General features: G+C 46.5%; 1 protein-coding gene across 1 annotated transcript in view; it reads left to right on the top strand.

Annotated features, from left to right (window-relative positions):
* The first annotated feature begins 957 nt into the window (after positions 1-957).
* The window catches only part of LOC140197544 (G protein-coupled receptor kinase 6-like), a 185,599-nt gene continuing 168,559 nt past the window's right edge, over positions 958-17,997 (top strand). The window contains exon 1 of the mRNA XM_072257614.1: positions 958-1,150. Coding sequence (XP_072113715.1) covers positions 1,099-1,150 — 52 coding nt within the window. The 5' untranslated portion in view covers positions 958-1,098. The remainder of the gene's footprint in view (positions 1,151-17,997) is intronic.

A 17,997-nucleotide genomic window follows, 5' to 3' on the forward strand; every position in this document is an offset into this window, starting at 1 on the left:
TTTCAGGCAACGACGGGCGGAGCTTCAGACGATGACGGGGGGGGCCGTGGCAGGGTCTGGGGGCGGAGCTTCAGACGATGACGGGGGGGGCCGTGGCAGGGTCCGGGGGCGGAGCTTCAGACGATGACCGGGGGGGGGGCCGTGGCAGGGTCCGGAGGCGGAGCTTCAGACGATGACGGAGTGGGCCGGGCCGGGCCGGGCCGGGCCGGGGCTGGGGGCGGGCCTTCAGCCGATGACGGAGTGGGCCGGGCCGGGGCTGGGGGCGGGCCTTCAGCCGATGACGGAGTGGGCCGGGCCGGGGCTGGGGGCGGGCCTTCAGCCGATGACGGAGTGGGCCGGGCCGGGGCTGGGGGCGGGCCTTCAGCCGATGACGGAGTGGGCCGGGCCGGGCCGGGGCTGGGGGCGGGCCTTCAGCCGATGACGGAGTGGGCCGGGCCGGGCCGGGGCTGGGGGCGGGCCTTCAGCCGATGACGGAGTGGGCCGGGCCGGGGCTGGGGGCGGGCCTTCAGCCGATGACGGAGTGGGCCGGGCCGGGCCGGGCCGGGCCGGGGCTGGGGGCGGGCCTTCAGCCGATGACGGAGTGGGCCGGGCCGGGGCTGGGGGCGGGCCTTCAGCCGATGACGGAGTGGGCCGGGCCGGGGCTGGGGGCGGGCCTTCAGCCGATGACGGAGTGGGCCGGGCGGGGCCGGGCCGGGGCTGGGGGCGGGCCTTCAGCCGATGACGGAGTGGGCCGGGCCGGGGCTGGGGGCGGGCCTTCAGCCGATGAGGAGGTGGGCCGGGCCGGGGCTGGGGGCGGGCCTTCAGCCGATGACGGAGTGGGCCGGGCCGGGCCGGGGCTGGGGGCGGGCCTTCAGCCGATGACGGAGTGGGCCGGGCCGGGGCTGGGGGCGGGCCTTCAGCCGATGAGGAGGTGGGCCGGGCCGGGGCTGGGGGCGGGCCTTCAGCCGATGACGGAGTGGGCCGGGCCGGGCCGGGGCTGGGGGCGAGCCTTCAGCCGATGACGGGGTGGGCCGGGCCGTAGCTGGAGCCGGAGCCGCAGCCGGAGCGGTTGTGAGGCAGAGCCTTCAGCGGAGACACCGGGAGCGGCACTGGGCGCGGATGGAGCTGGAAAATATTGTGGCCAACACAGTGCTGCTGAAGGCCAGAGAAGGTACGGAGCTGGCTCGCATCCGCCGCCCGGGGTTTGCGTGGCGGCAGCCGGCGGATGGAGACCGAGCCCTGAGGGGGGTAGGGAAGGAACCGCAATCCACTCCCCGACCCCCGGCATCCCTCCTCGGGACCCTGGTCTGGACAGAAGCGGCAAGGCCGCAAGAAGATTCCCCCCTTCCTTTCACCGAGTCCTCCGCCCGATCGGCCTCTCCCCTGTTCCCGCGGCCGGGGGAAGCGGTGCTGATATTGGCTCCCTTCTCCCCCTTTCCCTCCCCTCTCCTCCGGCCCCCGCACTCTCCCTTCCCCTCCCCACCCAACCTCAGCTCCCCTCTATTCTCCCGCACTCTGAGCACCCCCTCCCCAATCGCACCTCGCTCCCTCCATCTCCCCCCCACACACCTTTGCAACCCCGTCCCTTCTCCAGCTCCATCTCTATTGTGTGTTATTTCCCCCTCTCACCACCCTCACGTTTAATCGGTACCTTTCTCTTGAATACACCTTCACCCTGACCCATCTGGTCCTTATAGTTCATCCGTTTTCCCCGTTCGTTCCTGAGTTGGACCTGCTAACTGACTGCTTTATAATTCTTCAAATCTGTTGCTGTTAGGTGGAGACCTGTGTAGTTCGCAGTTTTTCATTTTGAGTTTTCAAATACTTAGCCCATCTTCATTCCCTCCTTTTTTCTGTCCGCCTTATTTAAAATTAAAATTGTTTGAGTGGTTGCTAATAGAGCCAAGAGACTAGAGAATGTAAGATGACATATAATCAGCCCTATTCGATATATTCAGCAGAGTCTTTTGGTGAACTCTTGGGTAATTAAGAGATGTAGCTTATTTCTTTCTTGGCTAACAGATGTTGGTAACACTGTTGCTGGTGACTCCAGCTACAGATCTGAGTATATTTTCCAAGTTGATGTTACTTAAGTAGTATTGAGAGAGACAGTTTGTGGTGGTACCTCTTGAACTGAAGATGCAATTGTGAGAAATGAAGTCCTAGAGCTCCACAGTGCAGAAACAGAGCCTTTGGCCCGTCTCGTCCATGCTGAGCTGTTACTCTACCTAGTCCCATTGACACGACCTGGACCACAGCCTTCCATGCTCATCCCAGCCTTGGTACTCAACCAGACTTCTTTTAGATGTTGAAATTAAATCCACATCCACCACTTCTCCTGGCAGCTTGTTCCACACACTCACCACCTTCTGAGCGAAGAGGATCTCCTTTAGATTCCCTTTAAATAGTTCACCTTTCACCCTTAACCAGTGACCTTTAGTTCTAGTCTCACCCAGTCTCAGTGGGGGCAAAGGTCTGCCTTTGATTACCCTATCTATAACTCTCATAATTTTGTATACTTCTATCAAATCCCTCCTCGTTTTCCTATGCTCCAGGGAACAAAGTCCTAATTTATTCAACCTTTCCATATAACTCAGGTCAAGTCCTGGCAACGTCCTTGTAGATTTTCTCTGTATTCATAAAATCTTATTGATATCTTTCCTGTAGGTAGGTGACTAGAACTGCACATAGTACCCCAAATATAGCTTCACCAATGTCTTATAAAATTTCAACATAACATCCTGTTTCTCAAAAGAAACACATCCTGGTTTGGTCACTCATTGCTTGCAACGTTTGTTTTATAGTGTAAAGGCTTGGAGACAAAGGTAGTTGTACCTTCAAGTTCGTGTTGGTTTTGCTGAGCTTTTGGTCAGAATGCTGACCATGATTTGTATCCTGGTGTAGGGTTGGCATTTTTATACCCAGCACTGTCTTGTGACATTGTGTGGCCTTACTTTGCTGTGATCGGTTTGCTTATCTTTGTGATTATGTTCCTGTACATAAGATGGGTCATAGGGCAATCGTGCTGTAATTTCAGCTTTCAGAGATAAATACGGCAGTCGGTGACTGCTAAATGGGCAGTCTAATGTTTGGTGTGCAGGAGAGGATCAAAGCCAAAAAGGGGCACCCAAAGTGTAGTGAATCTGTGGAATTTGTTGCCACAGATTTCACCTGTCGTCTGTCAAATATGGAAGTGTCAAAACTAAAATGGAGAATCCAGCAGAGGGTTCTGCACTCCGAGATTGTAACTGTTACAGTACAGGAACAGGCCCCTTGGCCCACAACGTTGTGCTGAACCAATTATCAATCAAATGGCCAACTAGCCTTAACCTTTCTGCCTACACAATGCCCATATCCTTGCATTTTCCTCACATTCAGATGCCTATCTAAACATCTCTTACAAGTATCTAATGTATCTGCCTCTACCATCACACCACCACCTTGTAAAAAAAAATGCCCTTCTCAGCTCCTTGAAAATTAACCCCGTTCACCTTAAATGCACATCCTCTGGTATTAGGCATTTCAACCCGTGGAAGAAGATACTGTCTATCTACTCTATCTATGCCTCTCATAATCTTCTGAACCTTTATCAGATCTTCCCTTAGCTTTTGCTGCTTCAGAGAAAGCAACCCAAGTTTGATTAGCATCTTGTATAGCACATGCCCTCTTATCCAGGTAGCATCCTCTCAAAAGTCTCAAAATCCTTCCTACAGAGAGGTGATCAGAACTGCGTGCAGTCTCTACTTCTGAATACATTTGTATTCTGTTTTCATCACCAGGTCACTGGGCAGTGTTCCTCTAGTTCCCCAAGCCCAAGGCTCTGCAAGTTCCTCTTTAGACTCTTCCTTCTCTCTGCTGCTCCAGAGAAAACAACCCAAGTTTGTCCAACCTCTTGATCCAGGCAGCGTCCTCTTGTTTGCTGCAGCTGAGGTGACTAACGTAGTTATTTATTGGCTGTGGGTGAACTGAATTTGGCCTCTTGACCCATTAAGTGTGTTCCACTACTCATGGCTAATTTTATTTTTAAAACCCTCTTCTCCCAGCCTCTCCTCATCACTTTTAACTCCCTTGCCAATCGAGAACCTGTCAACCACTGCTTTAAATATACCCAATGACTTGCCCTCCACAGCCATTTGTGGCAACAAATTTCTACAGATTTGCTACCTTCTGGCTAAGGAAATTCCCTCTCACCTCATTTTTAAAGGAGCGTCCCTTTATTCTGAGACTGTGCCCTTAGATCCTAGACTCTTCTAGTGGAAAAATCTCTTAAGTCCACTTTCTGTTTCCGGTAGGCATCAGTATTTCTACCCAATCCCGCCCCCCTGCCCCCCCAAGTCATTCTGAACTCCATTGAGCACAGTTCTGAATCAGAATCATGTTTAATATAAAAGGCAGAGGTCGTGAAATTTGTTGTTTTGAGGTAGCAGTACAGTACAATATATGACATCTATATTACCATTAGAAATAAAAATGTGTTGGTATGTATCCGTGCAGTGTTTATGTAAATATGAATTAAATAAGTAGGGAAAAAACAGGGAGGGAGTGTACAAGCGTTCATTAAAGGCATCCATTAGTCTTGCGAGACCATGGATCTACGCCTGGAAAGTCTTCACTCTCCAGGGCGCAGGCCTGGGCAAGGTTGTATGGAAGACCAGCAGTTGCCCATGCTGCAAGTCCCCCCTCTCCACGACACCAATGTTGTCCAAGGGAAGGGCATTAGGACCCATACGGCTTTGCACCAGTGTCGTCGCAGAGCAATGTGTGATTAAGTGCCTTGCTCAAGGACACAACACATGTTGCCTCGGCTGGGGCTCAAACTCATGACCTTCAGGTCACTAGTCCAATGCTTTAACCACTTGGCCACGTGCGCACAGCGTTCATTATCCATTCAGAAATCTGAAGGTAGAGGGGAAGAAGGTGTCCCTAGAACATTGAGTGTGGGTCTTCAGACACTGCTCCCTCCCCCCTAATGGTAGCAATGAGAAGAGGACATGCCCTGATATTGAGGATTTCTAATGATGGATGCCACCATCTCGATGCATTGTCTTTTGAAGATGTCCCTTGAGGCTTGTGCCCGCGATGGAGCTGTCTGAGTCTACAACCCTCTGCAGCTTTTTCTGATCCTGTGCGGTGACCCTTAATACCAGACGGTGATGCAGCCAGTCAGAATGCTCTCCATGGTACATCTGTAGAAATTTGCTAGAGGCTTTGGTGACACACCAAGTCCCCTCAAACTCCTCATGAAATTTTGCAGCTGTTCTGCCTCCTTTGCTATTTCATCAATATGTTGAGCCCAGGTTAGATCTTCTGAGCTCCACTGAGTACAGTTCCAGAGGCATTAAACACTCCTCGTACGTTAAGCCTTTAATCCCTGGGACCATTCATGTGAATGTTCTCGTGTCACTGGTGGTGTGTTGCTGCTTTGCACTGCTGCGTGCTAAAGATGTTTCCACTTTGCTCTCTGGAATTCCAGCATTTAGACCGGGGGTTCCCATCATTTTCATGCCATGGACCTCTGCCATTAATCCATGGTTCCATGGACTCCAGGTTGGAAAGTCCTGATTTAGACCCAGTGACACTGAAGAAACAGTGACGCATTTCCAAGTCAGAACTGTACACGGTCAGTGCTTACAAAGGCGTGTGTATAAAATCCGATCTCTAGGTCATTTTAGATTCCTGCACTGAAGTGGAGGGGGCCGCATGGTAGTGTAGCGCTTTTACAGTGCTGGAGACACGGTTTCAATTTCTGCCGCTGTACCCTATCCTTGTGACTGGGTGGGTTTCTTCTGGGTGCTCTGGTTGACTCCGACATTCCAAAGGTCTATGGGTTGGTAAGTTCCAGGCATGCTATGTTGGCGCCGGAAACACGGTAACACTTGAGGGTTGTGTTGCTTGTTGAAACTGTAATGTTTGGATATACATGTGACAAAGCTAATCTAATTTAAAGAAGTGTATAAAATCATAGCCACACTGGACAGAAGGGGCTCTTTGGCCCATCAGGTCTGCACCAGATGTTGAGTGTCCTCAATGGGAGGCAAAAGATGCTAGTGGATGGTTGTGGTTTTTTCAGACTAGTGGCCTTTAAGCAATGGTGTGCCACAAGGATGGGTTCTCGGTGCCCTGTTGCTTGTCGTGTGTATTAATGATTTGAATGAAAGTGTAGGTGGTATGATTAGAAAGTTTGCATATTACTCCAAAATTGTTCCGTAGTGTTCAGTGTAGGAAAGTTACTTAAAATTTAACAAGATAGAGATCGATTGGGAAAGTGGGCAAAGGATACAACAGGTAGAATTTGACTCAGTTGCATGTGAGATAATGCATTTTGTGAAGTTAAACCACACCTAGATGTGTACAGTGGGGAACAGGTCACTGTGCTTTCCAGAATAGAAAGACCAAGCAGAATGCAGACCAGTACAGGCCCTTTGGCCAATGATGTTGTGCTGACCTTATAACCTGCTCAGAAGTTCACGGTACATTGATTTTCAAAGTACGTACAGTATGACGTGCAACGAGCTCAAATTGTTGGTATGGGCGAGTTGGCTTTTGGACCAAACAGCTGAAATCAGACTTGGAGCTCATGGTCTAATGAGCAGCAGTGAATCCGGTTCTCCACACTGTTCCCTGCGTGGAGTTGGTCCATTCTCAGGGATGGGCTTGCTTCCGATTGGACTGGTTTGTTGCCCACTTCCACTGCAGAGGAGGTAGTAGTTGCTGTAGTCTTGATCGAAACGGTGCTGAGAGTTCTAAAACAATGGTCAGTCAGGAATGATTTGAATCCTGTGCCTCAGTTGAAATGCTGCCTAGATTTTCCTGTTGATGGGATGTTGCCTGTCCTATTGCCATTGCTCTGTGCAGATCTGCTTTTTAGCTGGAAGAGGCAAGGGACTGGAGAAGAAAGAATCTGATAGCAGAAGGCAGTAGATCACGAAATAAAGGGAAGGAGGGTTGAGGGCAGGAGAGAGAGGAAAGATAAAAGAGTAGAGGGGCTGGACAAGAAAGCAGGGAAGATACCATTTGTGCTGAAAATCTTTTCCTCAGAAGTCCAGCATACATATTGTGCTGCCTTAAACCTATTTGTTGCAGGACCGAGTAAGACCAGCCAGTTTATTCCCCAGAAGAACCTGAAAGGACCAGTTGACAGTCTAGTGCTCCTTTTTTTGGGTCAATGGTCAAAATTTCAGGTTTATTCCAGGTCGGAGTTTAACATCCCATTGTTCATATTACAGTGATGTTGTCAATACACAGTTATCATAACAGTTCTGTACTTAATTAGTTGATTTAACTGGAAGCTGCATCACTATACAATATTGCCTTAACCTAATCAAATACAGAATTATTATGGAACTGGATGCTCTTTGTCCTAGCAAAGCATTGTGAAGGTGTGCAGTTGAGAATGAAAATGCCAGCAGACCTTTAACTGCAACCTGATAACATCCAACTGTCCATAAGTTTATATGATATAGGAGCAGACTCGAGGTATTCAGCCCAATGAGGATGCTCCACCATTCCAACATGACTAATTTATTATCCCTCTCAACTCCAGTCTCCTTCTTTCTCCCCGTAACTTTTGATGTCCTTACTAATCAAGAACCTTTCAACCTTTGCTTCAAATATACCCAATGATTTAGCCTCCACAACCACCTGTGGCAATGAGTTCCACAGATTCACCACCCTCTGGCTCAAGAAATTCCTCTTCATCTCTGCTTTAAAGGGACGTCCTTGTATTCTGATGTTGTGTCCTCTGGTCCTAGACTCACCCTCTGTCGGAAGCATCCTCACCATGTCCTTTCAACATTCAATTAGATTCCTCCCCTCATTCTGGCCAGAGCCATCAAATGGTCCTCATATGTTACCCATTTCACTCTTGGGGTTATTTTCATAAACCTTCTCTGGACCCTCTCCAATCTCAGCACGTCCTTTGTTAGATAACGGGCCCAATACTGCTCGCAATATTCCAAGTATGGTCTGACCAATGCCTTATTAAGCTTCAGCACTACATTCTTGCTTAGTCACTGTCAGCTGTGGGTATGCTGGCAAGTTTGTTGGATCTAGTGCCATCCCATAGACCTAAGCATCATTGCCCAGTGCAGCATTCAGGACCTACCCCACAGTTGGTGCCATATCTTGGATGACCTTATTGTAAACTACCAAAAGTTGAAAGCTTCGATGGATGGATGGGCAGAGGATATTCCCAGTAGTGAGGGAGTCTAGGACCAGAGGGTACAATCTCAGAACAGAAGGACATGATGAACAGTGATGATGAGGAATTTCTTTAGCTGGAACGTGGTGAATCTGTGAAATTCATTGTCACTGATGGATGTGGAGGCCAAGTTGTTGGGTACAGTATATACAGAGTGGAGTTTAATAGGTTCTTGATTAGTCAGGGTGTCAAAGGTTATGAGGAGAAGACAAGAAATTGACACCGAGAGGAAAAATAAATCTACCTGGATCAAGTGGCTGAGCAGACGCAAGGAACCAAATGGTCTAATTCTGCTCCTATGCCTTAGGGACTTGCTTAGTCTTCATCTTCAGCTCTCTCAGATGAGTATGAAAGAGCTCATGCAATACTTCTAGGGAGTTTTTCAGTGTGTACCGGCCATTATTCTTTTCCCTTTAACAATTGCTAAAACTGATTATCTGGTGATTATCATTTTACTGTTCATGGGAACTTAGTGTGAGCAAATTGGCTGCTTTACAACATGAACTTCAATTCAGAGTTATGTCTTTGTTTGCAAGCTATTGTGAGGCAGTATTAGGCATCCGTTAGTCTCGTGAAACCATGGATTTGCGCCTTGGAAAGTTTCCAGGGTGCAGGCCTGGGCAAGGTTGTATGGAAGACCGGCAGTTGCCCATGCTGCAAGTCTCCTCTCTCCACGCCACCGATGTTGTCCAAGGGAAGGGCACTAGGGCCGATATAGCTTGGCACCAGTGTCGTCGCAGAGCAATGTGTGGTTAAGTGCCTTGCTCAAGGACACAGCACGCTGCCTCAGGTGAGGCTCGAACTAGCAATCACTAGACCGACACTTTAACCACTTGGCCACGTGCCAACTGTGAGGCAGTATTTGGAGTAAGATACGATACAAATAAAACTCTTTCATGCTTGTAGAAAACACTTTCATTCAGTAGCTACTGACAACGTGTATAAAGTTGGGCTGTGGAACAGGAAGTGTACAATCGATGAATCAAGGACTTAGAGAAGGCAGGTTTATTTTTTGGGTGTGAAACAATTGGGTAAACAGATAAGATAAAATCCTGTCAGGAAAGCCTAAAGGAATGGGAGAACTTTTAAATGCCACCCACTCAAATGTTTGAGAAAATGTCGAGTTGAATACTCGGGTTTACTTCAGACTGGTTGTAGTGCTGGATGGAAGATTGCATAGGAATGATAGGCCAAATGGCGAACTTCATTCTATTTTAAGCCATATGACAATCTGTGCTTGCCCCTTTTTAAAATAATGACCCATGTTCTAAAGTTCTTTCAGCTGATAGTTGCAATGTTATAGATAAAGACTGTCATGTATGTATTGTCTCTTGTGTGTAACTCTTTATGGAAGGACAGCTGCCTCGCATGCAGACAAAAAACGTTTCCAATATTCTGAGATTTATGTGATTAGTGGACTATACTTTATACTGGTTTCCTTCATTTTCTTGGTGTTTTCTTTCTTGTGGCTGATTGGCAGGTGGGTGATCTGATTTTTTTTATGTGTAAGAGTGTGGTTGGGGTTTGGTGCTACTGTTGCTGTTGTTTTCTGTGAGTGAGGGGGTCGGGAACTGTTATTGACACTTGTTTTTTGCGTATGAGGAGGTTGGGGATTGTTACTGTTGTTTTTTTGCTATTGGGAGAGGGAATCTTTGGGGTCTGAGTTTTGTTTCTTTTATCGTGTCGGGGAGAGCTTTTGTCTGTCTTTCATCAACACCCATGGTCCTTCTGTATTTAGTGGCTATCTGGTGAAGACAAATGTCAGAGTTGTATTGTACATACATGCTTTGACAATAAATTGAACTTTTGAAACCTGAGGTATCCCGATCAATATACACTGTACATAGCTGCGGCAGCATTATATGAACAGAACTTATGGCCATGATCAGATTTTGTGGAAATTTTATTTTACAATAGTGACTGCATTCCAGAAGGATTATGCTGATTGGTCATCCTAAAGCTGTAGAAATGCAAAATATTCTTTGCAAGGTTTTACGTCCGATGAAATAGTTCAGATTCAAATGTCACATATATATTGAAGCATATAGTGAAGCATGTTGCTTGCGTTAACGACCAACACACCCCAGGGTTTGCTGACGGCAGCCCACAAGCGTCACCACACATTCTGCTGCCCACAACCCTTACTAACCGAGACGCTGGCCTGTCCTTAGACTGTGACCCGACTCCCTAACTCCCCTCTCTGTCCCCAAAACCATCTCTACAAACCTAAATTAAGTCTGAACGGAGACCTCAACGAGACTTAGATTTTTTTTAGATTCTGAAATGTCTTCAGGATTGCAGTTCCAGTTAACCACTGCCCCCATCCCCCTCTGGCAAACTGGATGCTGTTGGAGATTCCCTGTTGGGGGCTAGAAATTTGAAACCTCAAGGGTAGTCTGCTCCTGATTATCTAGTAATAAAAGTTTACAGAGTAGCACTGATTCTGATTTGGCAGGAAATCCAACCCCAAGCTGAGGCCTTGAGTTACCTCTCGGACATTCAGTTTATTATCAGGCCCTCTATCCACCCTTTGGTTCCTGGAATCTGAGTTCCAGCTGTTGTAAATGCTGTGGTGTTTACAGTGACCATTAAATCTAATGGTTCAGTTCACTGGAGGCTTGGGTCAGGAGGCAGAGAACAGCCTGCGTGTGGAACGGGGGTTGCTTTGTTACTGTTGTCCTGTTCTTGCTGTTATTTAAGTTGGTCTGCTGAACATTGTGGCACTCTATTTTAGCGCTGGAATGTGTGGCGACACTTGCTGCCTGCCTCTTGGGTTGGGTTGGTTGTTAACACAAATTACACGTTTCATTGTATGTTTTGGTGTACTGGAAATCCAAAGCAACACACACAAAATGCTGGAGGAACTCAGCAGGCCAGGCAGCATCTATGGAGAAGAATAAACAGTTGCCGTGTCAGGCCGAGACCCTTCTTCAGGACCAGAAAGGAAGAGGAGAAGTCAGTATAAGAACGTGGGGGGAGGGGATGAAGAAGTACAAGGTGGCAGGTGATAGGTGAAACTGGGAAGTAGAACTGGGAGGTTGATTTGGGAAAGAGATAAAGGGTCGAAGAAGGGGGAATCTGATAGGAGAGGATAGAAGACCGTGGAAGAAATGGAAGGGGAGGAGCATCAGAGGGAAGTGATGGGCAGATAAGGTGAGAGAGTTACATACATCAAAGTTGCTGGTGAACGCAGCAGGCCAGGCAGCATCTCTCGGAAGAGGTACAGTCGACGTTTCGGGCCGAGACCCTTCGTCAGGACCAACTGAAGGAAGAGCTAGTAAGAGCTAGTGAGAGAGTTATTTTTTGTCTTTTGCTTCTGAACGTTGTTGCAGGGCTTGATACGTGTTGCTAATGAGGTATATGGTGTGTTCACCTTTGTTATTTGAGGGATTGAGTTTGAGCTGCTAGGCTGCCTAAGACTTTTGCACAGTACGTGTATTTGTCAACGTCGAGTGGAGCGTGAGTTTGTAAATCTGGCGGGAGCAAAGGATGTTGGCAATGGCGAGGGTAGAGTGCTGCGGGAGGGGTGTGAGACAGGTGGCAGAGGAGGAGGGGCAGTGGGTGGCACGAGTGCAGGCACCTAGTCCTGAGACACCAGGGAAGGCCATTTGATTCCAAACAATTGATCAATACAGAATGTCTCTCTGGTGCTGCCAGCTCCCTCCCCGATTCCCGACCACGATTCCCCTCTCCCTGCCCACTTCCCACTCTCAGTCAACAATAGACACCCATATCAGAATCAGGTTTATCATCACTCACATGTATCAGTTTTATTGTGGCATCAGTATAGTCCAATACGTAATACAGTCCTAGTTATATATGTGTGCTTAAGACCTTTGCACAGTACTGTACAATAGATGAGAGGCTTGGATCAAGTGGACAGCCAGAGACTTTTTTCCCCTATGGCAGAAATGGCTAATATGAAGATGCATGATTTTAAGGTGATTGGAAAAAATTATAGGGGGACGTTGGAGGTAAGATTTTATTTACATAGACTGGTGGCCAGGTGGAACGTGCTTCCAAGGGTGGTAGTGGAGGGACGTTTAGGAGACTCTTAGGAATTTGTGTGAAAGAAAAATGGAGGGCTACATGGGAAGGGAAGGGTTTGATTGATCTTGTACTAGGTTAAAAGGTCAGCTCAACATTGTGGGCCAAAGGGTCTGTACTGTGCTGTAGTGTTCTGTGTTCTATAAGCAGTTATTTCCAGCCCTTGCCAGAACTGATTGCGATTTCAAGTTCTAACAAAGGTTCACAGATCTGAAATGCTACCATTTTGCTTTGCGCAAATTCTGACTGATAAGTTTTCCCAGTTTCCTCCTCTTATTTCATATTTTTAGCGGACACAGTTTTGCTTAGTTTTCATTGTTCTTCCCACCTAGTTTTCCAGCCCTCTGTGATACAGGATTCACCTCTTGATTGTATTTTGAGCCGAGTGTTCCCCTGGCAGTGCGTCCTCTACCATTGAGTCCACCCAGCCCACTTTATTTATTTCCCTCCTCCCAACGGCTGTGTCAGGACAGTGTTCCTCTAATTGTTCCCACTTCGCAGAGTCCAGAGATCAAGTCTTGTTTGTTTTATTGGAACAAACAAATTACATAGCTTGTTCATTGACAATGCCAAATCCCTCTGTAGCGTTGACTCTCCCTATCTCTGCAGCCCTCTGACATCTTACTGGTTCTTCAGTTTTGGCCTTGTGCACCTTTTGCCCACATCAGTTGACGTGGCCTTGTGTTGCTCAGTGCCTAAGTGCTGGGATTGCCTCCCTATATCTCGGCGTTGTTCTGTGTGTTACTAATACAGATAAGCAGCACATATCATTTTGTTGAAATGACGTAAGCCTCTTGCTACTAGTATGAGTTCTGTTTTACTCTCACAAAATAGAAGGTTTTCTTCACTGGGGATCTTTCTAAATTGGATTTTCTTTTTTAAACACAGATGTGATCTGCTTATTTGGGGCACCACTGACTTCATAAGTTCCAGGGTTTGACTTCCCAGCTCTTGGCTTTTTTTCAGCTTGATTCACATCAGTGATCCTGGCCTCTGAAATACTCAACCAACATCAACTACTGTTTTAATGCTACCTCTGTCGTGGTTCCAGAGGAGAATTCCACAACTGTAGACTAGTCCTGTTTCTTCTATTCACATTGGAAAATACAGTGAAATGCCTTGTTTGTGTCAAGGATGTGTTGGGGAGGGTAGTCTGCTAGTGTCACCATTGGCAATGTAGCATGCCCGCAGCTTACTAACCCTAACCTGTGCACCTTTGGAAACGGGACCCTCCCATAGAAAACGCACATGGCCATGGGTGGAATGTACAGGAATTGTTTCCAGTGGTCCTGTAAAGCATTACGCTAACCATTACACTACCGTGCTGCCTATTTGTTTCTCAGTATGCCTTCAGAACCCTGCCTACTGTGTAGGTATCCCTAATAGACCTCCCAAAGTCACCGTTCCACACTTATCAGCATTAAATTCCATCTGCCTTTGCTCTGCCCTTCACTCTCATTACTTTTTCTAGATATTTATTTATTTAGGGATACAGCGGTCTTCTGGCCCACTGAGCTACGTCACCGACTGATTTAACCCTAGCCTACTCACAGGAAATTTACAATGACCAATTAACCTACTAACAGTACATCTTTGGACTGTGGTAGGAAACCAGAGCACCCGGGAGAAACCCACGCACACACTGGAAGTATATACAAACTTTCTTACTGAGGTCACCAGAATTGAACTCCAGCCACCAGCCTGAGTGGTAAGAGCATTGTGCTAACCTGTACACTCCTGTGGCACCCTGGTTTCCCGTAACTTCTCCAGGTTTCAGTTCTACTTGGGGTGATGGTGGCAGGTTGCGGTGGCCAACCTTTTCATCTGCCACCTTGTTCTATTCAAAGATGCTGCTAATTCCAATTGGCAATTTTGACATTATAATATAAAGTGGTGATAATCTTAAGAGTAGGTTAAAGGGTCAGCACCTCCCCTTATGAGATCTTGCTGTGCCCCATGTGCGTGTCTGCACTCTGCTAGCTGGGAAGCATTTTGGGAACCTGTGCTGCCCCAGTGTGCGATAATGAACGGATCTGATTTGGTGATGTTGATTTGCAGGGACTAATATTGGCCAGAGGGTGTAACCATTTCCGTCTGTTTGTGAATTTAATACCCATAGGTTGACTCCAGAGCACTTTGGTGGCTCCAGGAAAATAATTCTGACCATAGTCAGCATCCTGCTCGCATGTAATCTCCTCTCACGTCTCCCATGTGTACTGATGTTTTAGGCGATAGTATTTCGGAATCTTTGTTAAGTGTAGCAGTTACCATAATGCTATTACAGTGCCAGTGCAAACACGAGGAACTCTGCAGATGCTGGAAATTCAGGCAACACGCATCAAAGTTGCTGGTGAACGCTGACTACAGCAACTTTGATACAGTGCCATTGACCTGCTGCCTGTAAGGAGTTTGTACACTCTTCCTGCGACCACATGGATTCTGGTTTCCTCCCACATTCCGAAGACAAATGGGTTAGTAGGTGAGTTGGTCATGTGGTTGTAATAGGCCGTGGACTTATTGGGCCGGAAGGGGCTGTTACTATTGAGTATCTTTAAATAAAAATTAGCTCTGTTTCTGGTGGAAGAGGTGGTGCATGAGAAGGAGGGGGTTGTAGAAGGAGGGTAATCGATGTGAGGATTCAAGGTCACAAGACCTTTTGCATATCTTTTTACTTGCTGTGCAACATCTGTGGCTTCATACTAACGAAAATGAAATGTTCCCAGGAGTAATGCCTTGTTTACTGGAAAATAAATGTTCTGGAGCCCACTAGGGAGTTTCATACAGATTGGTATTCCGTGTAGCATTTCTTGACTCTGCACCTTTTGCCAAAGTGGCAGCTTAAACTTGTGGGCCAAATCTGTTTTAAATAATTGTAATTGAATCAGATTTCAAAGTACATTTATTATCAAAGTATGTATAAATTGTGCAACCTTTTGAGATTCGTCTGCTTACAGGGAGCCGCTAAACAAGAATCAGAATCAGGTTTATTATCAACAGCCATGTGACATGAAATTTGTTAACTTAGCAGCAGCAGTTCAATGCAATACATAATCTAGCAGAGAAAAATAAATAAAATAAAAATAATAAATAAACAGGTAAATCAATTATGTAAATTGATAGATTAAAAACGTGCAAAAACAGAAATACTGTGTATTAAAAAAAGTGAAGTAGTGTTCACAGGTTCAATGTCCATTTAGTAATCGGATGGCAGAGGGAAGAAGCTGTTCCTGAATCGCTGAGTGTGCGCCTTCAGGCTTCTGTATCTCCTGCCTGATGGTAACTGTGAGAAAAGGACATGCCCTGGGTGCTAGAGGTCCTTAATAATGGACGCTGCCTTTCTGAGACACTGCTCCCTATAGATGTCCTGGGTACTTTGTAGGCTAGTACCCAAGATGGAGCTGATTAGATTTACAACCTTCTGCAGCTTCTTTTGGTCCTGTGCAGTAGCCCCTCCATACCAGACAGTGATGCAGCCAAAAGCCCAAAGAACCCAATTTTTAAAAAAAAAGCACCCAATGAGCAGCGAGGGGGATAAAAACCATAAATGGTGCAAACAATAAAAGCAAACAACAGAATTCAGAACAAAAGTGAGTCCATAGACTTGGAGCATGCCCACAGCCTCAGGCTCAGTTTATCAGACAGTGGGGCCAATTGTGTGAAGCTTGCAAACATGAAGCCCGGGGCAGGACATAGCTTCAGCACCAGTCTGAGCGGCAAGCAGAACGATCAGGCTTTGTGTCCATGGGTATTGGCTCATTATTTTCAGGTGTATGAACATACAGTGAAAAGTTTGTCTTGTGCACTGGTCATACAGATCAAATTATTACACAGTGCATTGAGCTAGAATAAGGTAAAACTAACAATGCAGAAGAAAGTGTAAAAGCTACTGAGAAGTCAATGCAGATTAACGATAAAGTGCGAGACCACAAGGAGGTAGATTGTGAGGGCAGGAGTTCATTTTATCATGTGAGGTCTGTTCAAGAGTCTGATAAGTGGCATGGATGCTGTCCTTGAGCGTTTGTATCTTCTGCCCAGTGAGAGAGGGGAGAAGAGAGAATGTCAGGGTGGTTGGGCTCTTTGGCTGCTTTACTGAGGCAGTCAGAAACATAAGCAGTCTATAGAGGGAGGCTTCTTCCTGTGGCGTGCTGAGCTGTCTCCACAGCTCTGCAGTTTCTTGAGGTCACCTGCAGACAGTTGCTATTCCAAGCTGTTACGCATCTAGACCGAATGCTTTCTATGGTGCATCAATAAAAATTGTTAAGACTCAACAGGGTCATGCTGAATTTCTTTAGCCTCCTGGGGAAGTAGAGGAGTTGGTGAGCTTTCTTGACCACGATGTCAAGATTGTTGGGCTAGGACAGCTACTGGTGATATTCACACCTAGAAACTTGAAGCACTCAAATTCAACGCCATTGACATAGATGGGTGCATGCGTACTTCACCCTCCCTAATAATACTGCAAAGCTTAATTTGTGCTAAAGATGGTGTAGAACTTGGATGGGGCTACACTTAACACTTGTACAGTTGTGGTTGTCATTCTGTTAAAGATGTGAAGTGACTGGAGAGGGTGTAGAAACGATTTGCGCGATGCCACAACTGTGAAGTCACTTGTCAGCAAAGAATGAACATTTTGTTCTGCTTCTCTCAAAAAGGGCAAGCTATGGATGACCTAATTCAGATCTATCAAGGATTTTTTTTTGTTTTTGATAGGAAAAAAGCGTTGTTATCACTTGAGAGAATAGAGGATGTTATCATAGGTGTTACAAGAAAGGAAACTCAGTTGCAAGAATGTGGAACTCGTTATGACGTTGAGGAGACTGTACCAATAAACTTAAAGATAGCTAAGTGTACAAGAAGGAAAGGAGAGCTATCCTTTTGGATTTAGAGACTAGTAGTATGAATTGGTTTGGTTGAATAAGCTGTTTGGATCAATTTTTGCTTTATGCTAGAATGATTGGACTAGTTTGCTCATCCTCCTGCACATTTCTTTTTATGTATTTATACAATTTTTAAAAAATACAATGATCCATTTAGGATGCAGAAGCTTTAGAGAGGATATGGAGCAGATTTACCAGGATCCTAGCTGGATTCGAGACTATGTCTTATGAGTGAGCTAGGGCTTCAAAGTTCAGAGTAAATTTATATCAAACTACATAAATGTCACTATATACAACCCTGAGATTCATTTGCTTGCAGTCTTTTCTTTTTGGAGAGAAGGATGAGAGGTGACTTCATAGAGGTGTACAAGATGACAGGCACAGATAGAATGAACAGCCAGGGACTTTTTCCCCGGGGCGGAAATTATGCAAGGGGGCATAATTTGAAGGTGATTGGAGGAAAGGACAGAGAATGGTAGTGTGTGGAACGCGCTGGCGCGGTGGTGATGGGGGCAAATATATTAGGAACATTTAAGAAGAATGATATTAAAATGGAGGGCTATATAGGAGGGAATGGTTAAATTGATCTCTGAGTAGTTTAAAAGGTTGGCACAACATTGTGGGCTGAAGGGCCTGTACTGTGTTGTAGTGTTCTGTGAATTTACATCCATTGCTTCTTCTGGAGAATCTCTGCTACTAACCACTCCTAGAATATCACTATAGTTCTGCCCTTTGCCTTCATTCTGTATCCTTAAATTATTGATCCTTTGGCTAGCAGCAGTTGTTTCATGACATACCCTCTTCTCTTGTACAGGATGTACCGGAGTCCAAAGTGACAGATACACAGGCGATTCAGGAACAGCTTCAGCGTCAGATGTCTGAATGGGCATTGAA

This window comes from Mobula birostris, chromosome 5 (genome assembly GCF_030028105.1).
Source record: "Mobula birostris isolate sMobBir1 chromosome 5, sMobBir1.hap1, whole genome shotgun sequence".
NCBI lineage: Eukaryota > Metazoa > Chordata > Chondrichthyes > Myliobatiformes > Myliobatidae > Mobula > Mobula birostris.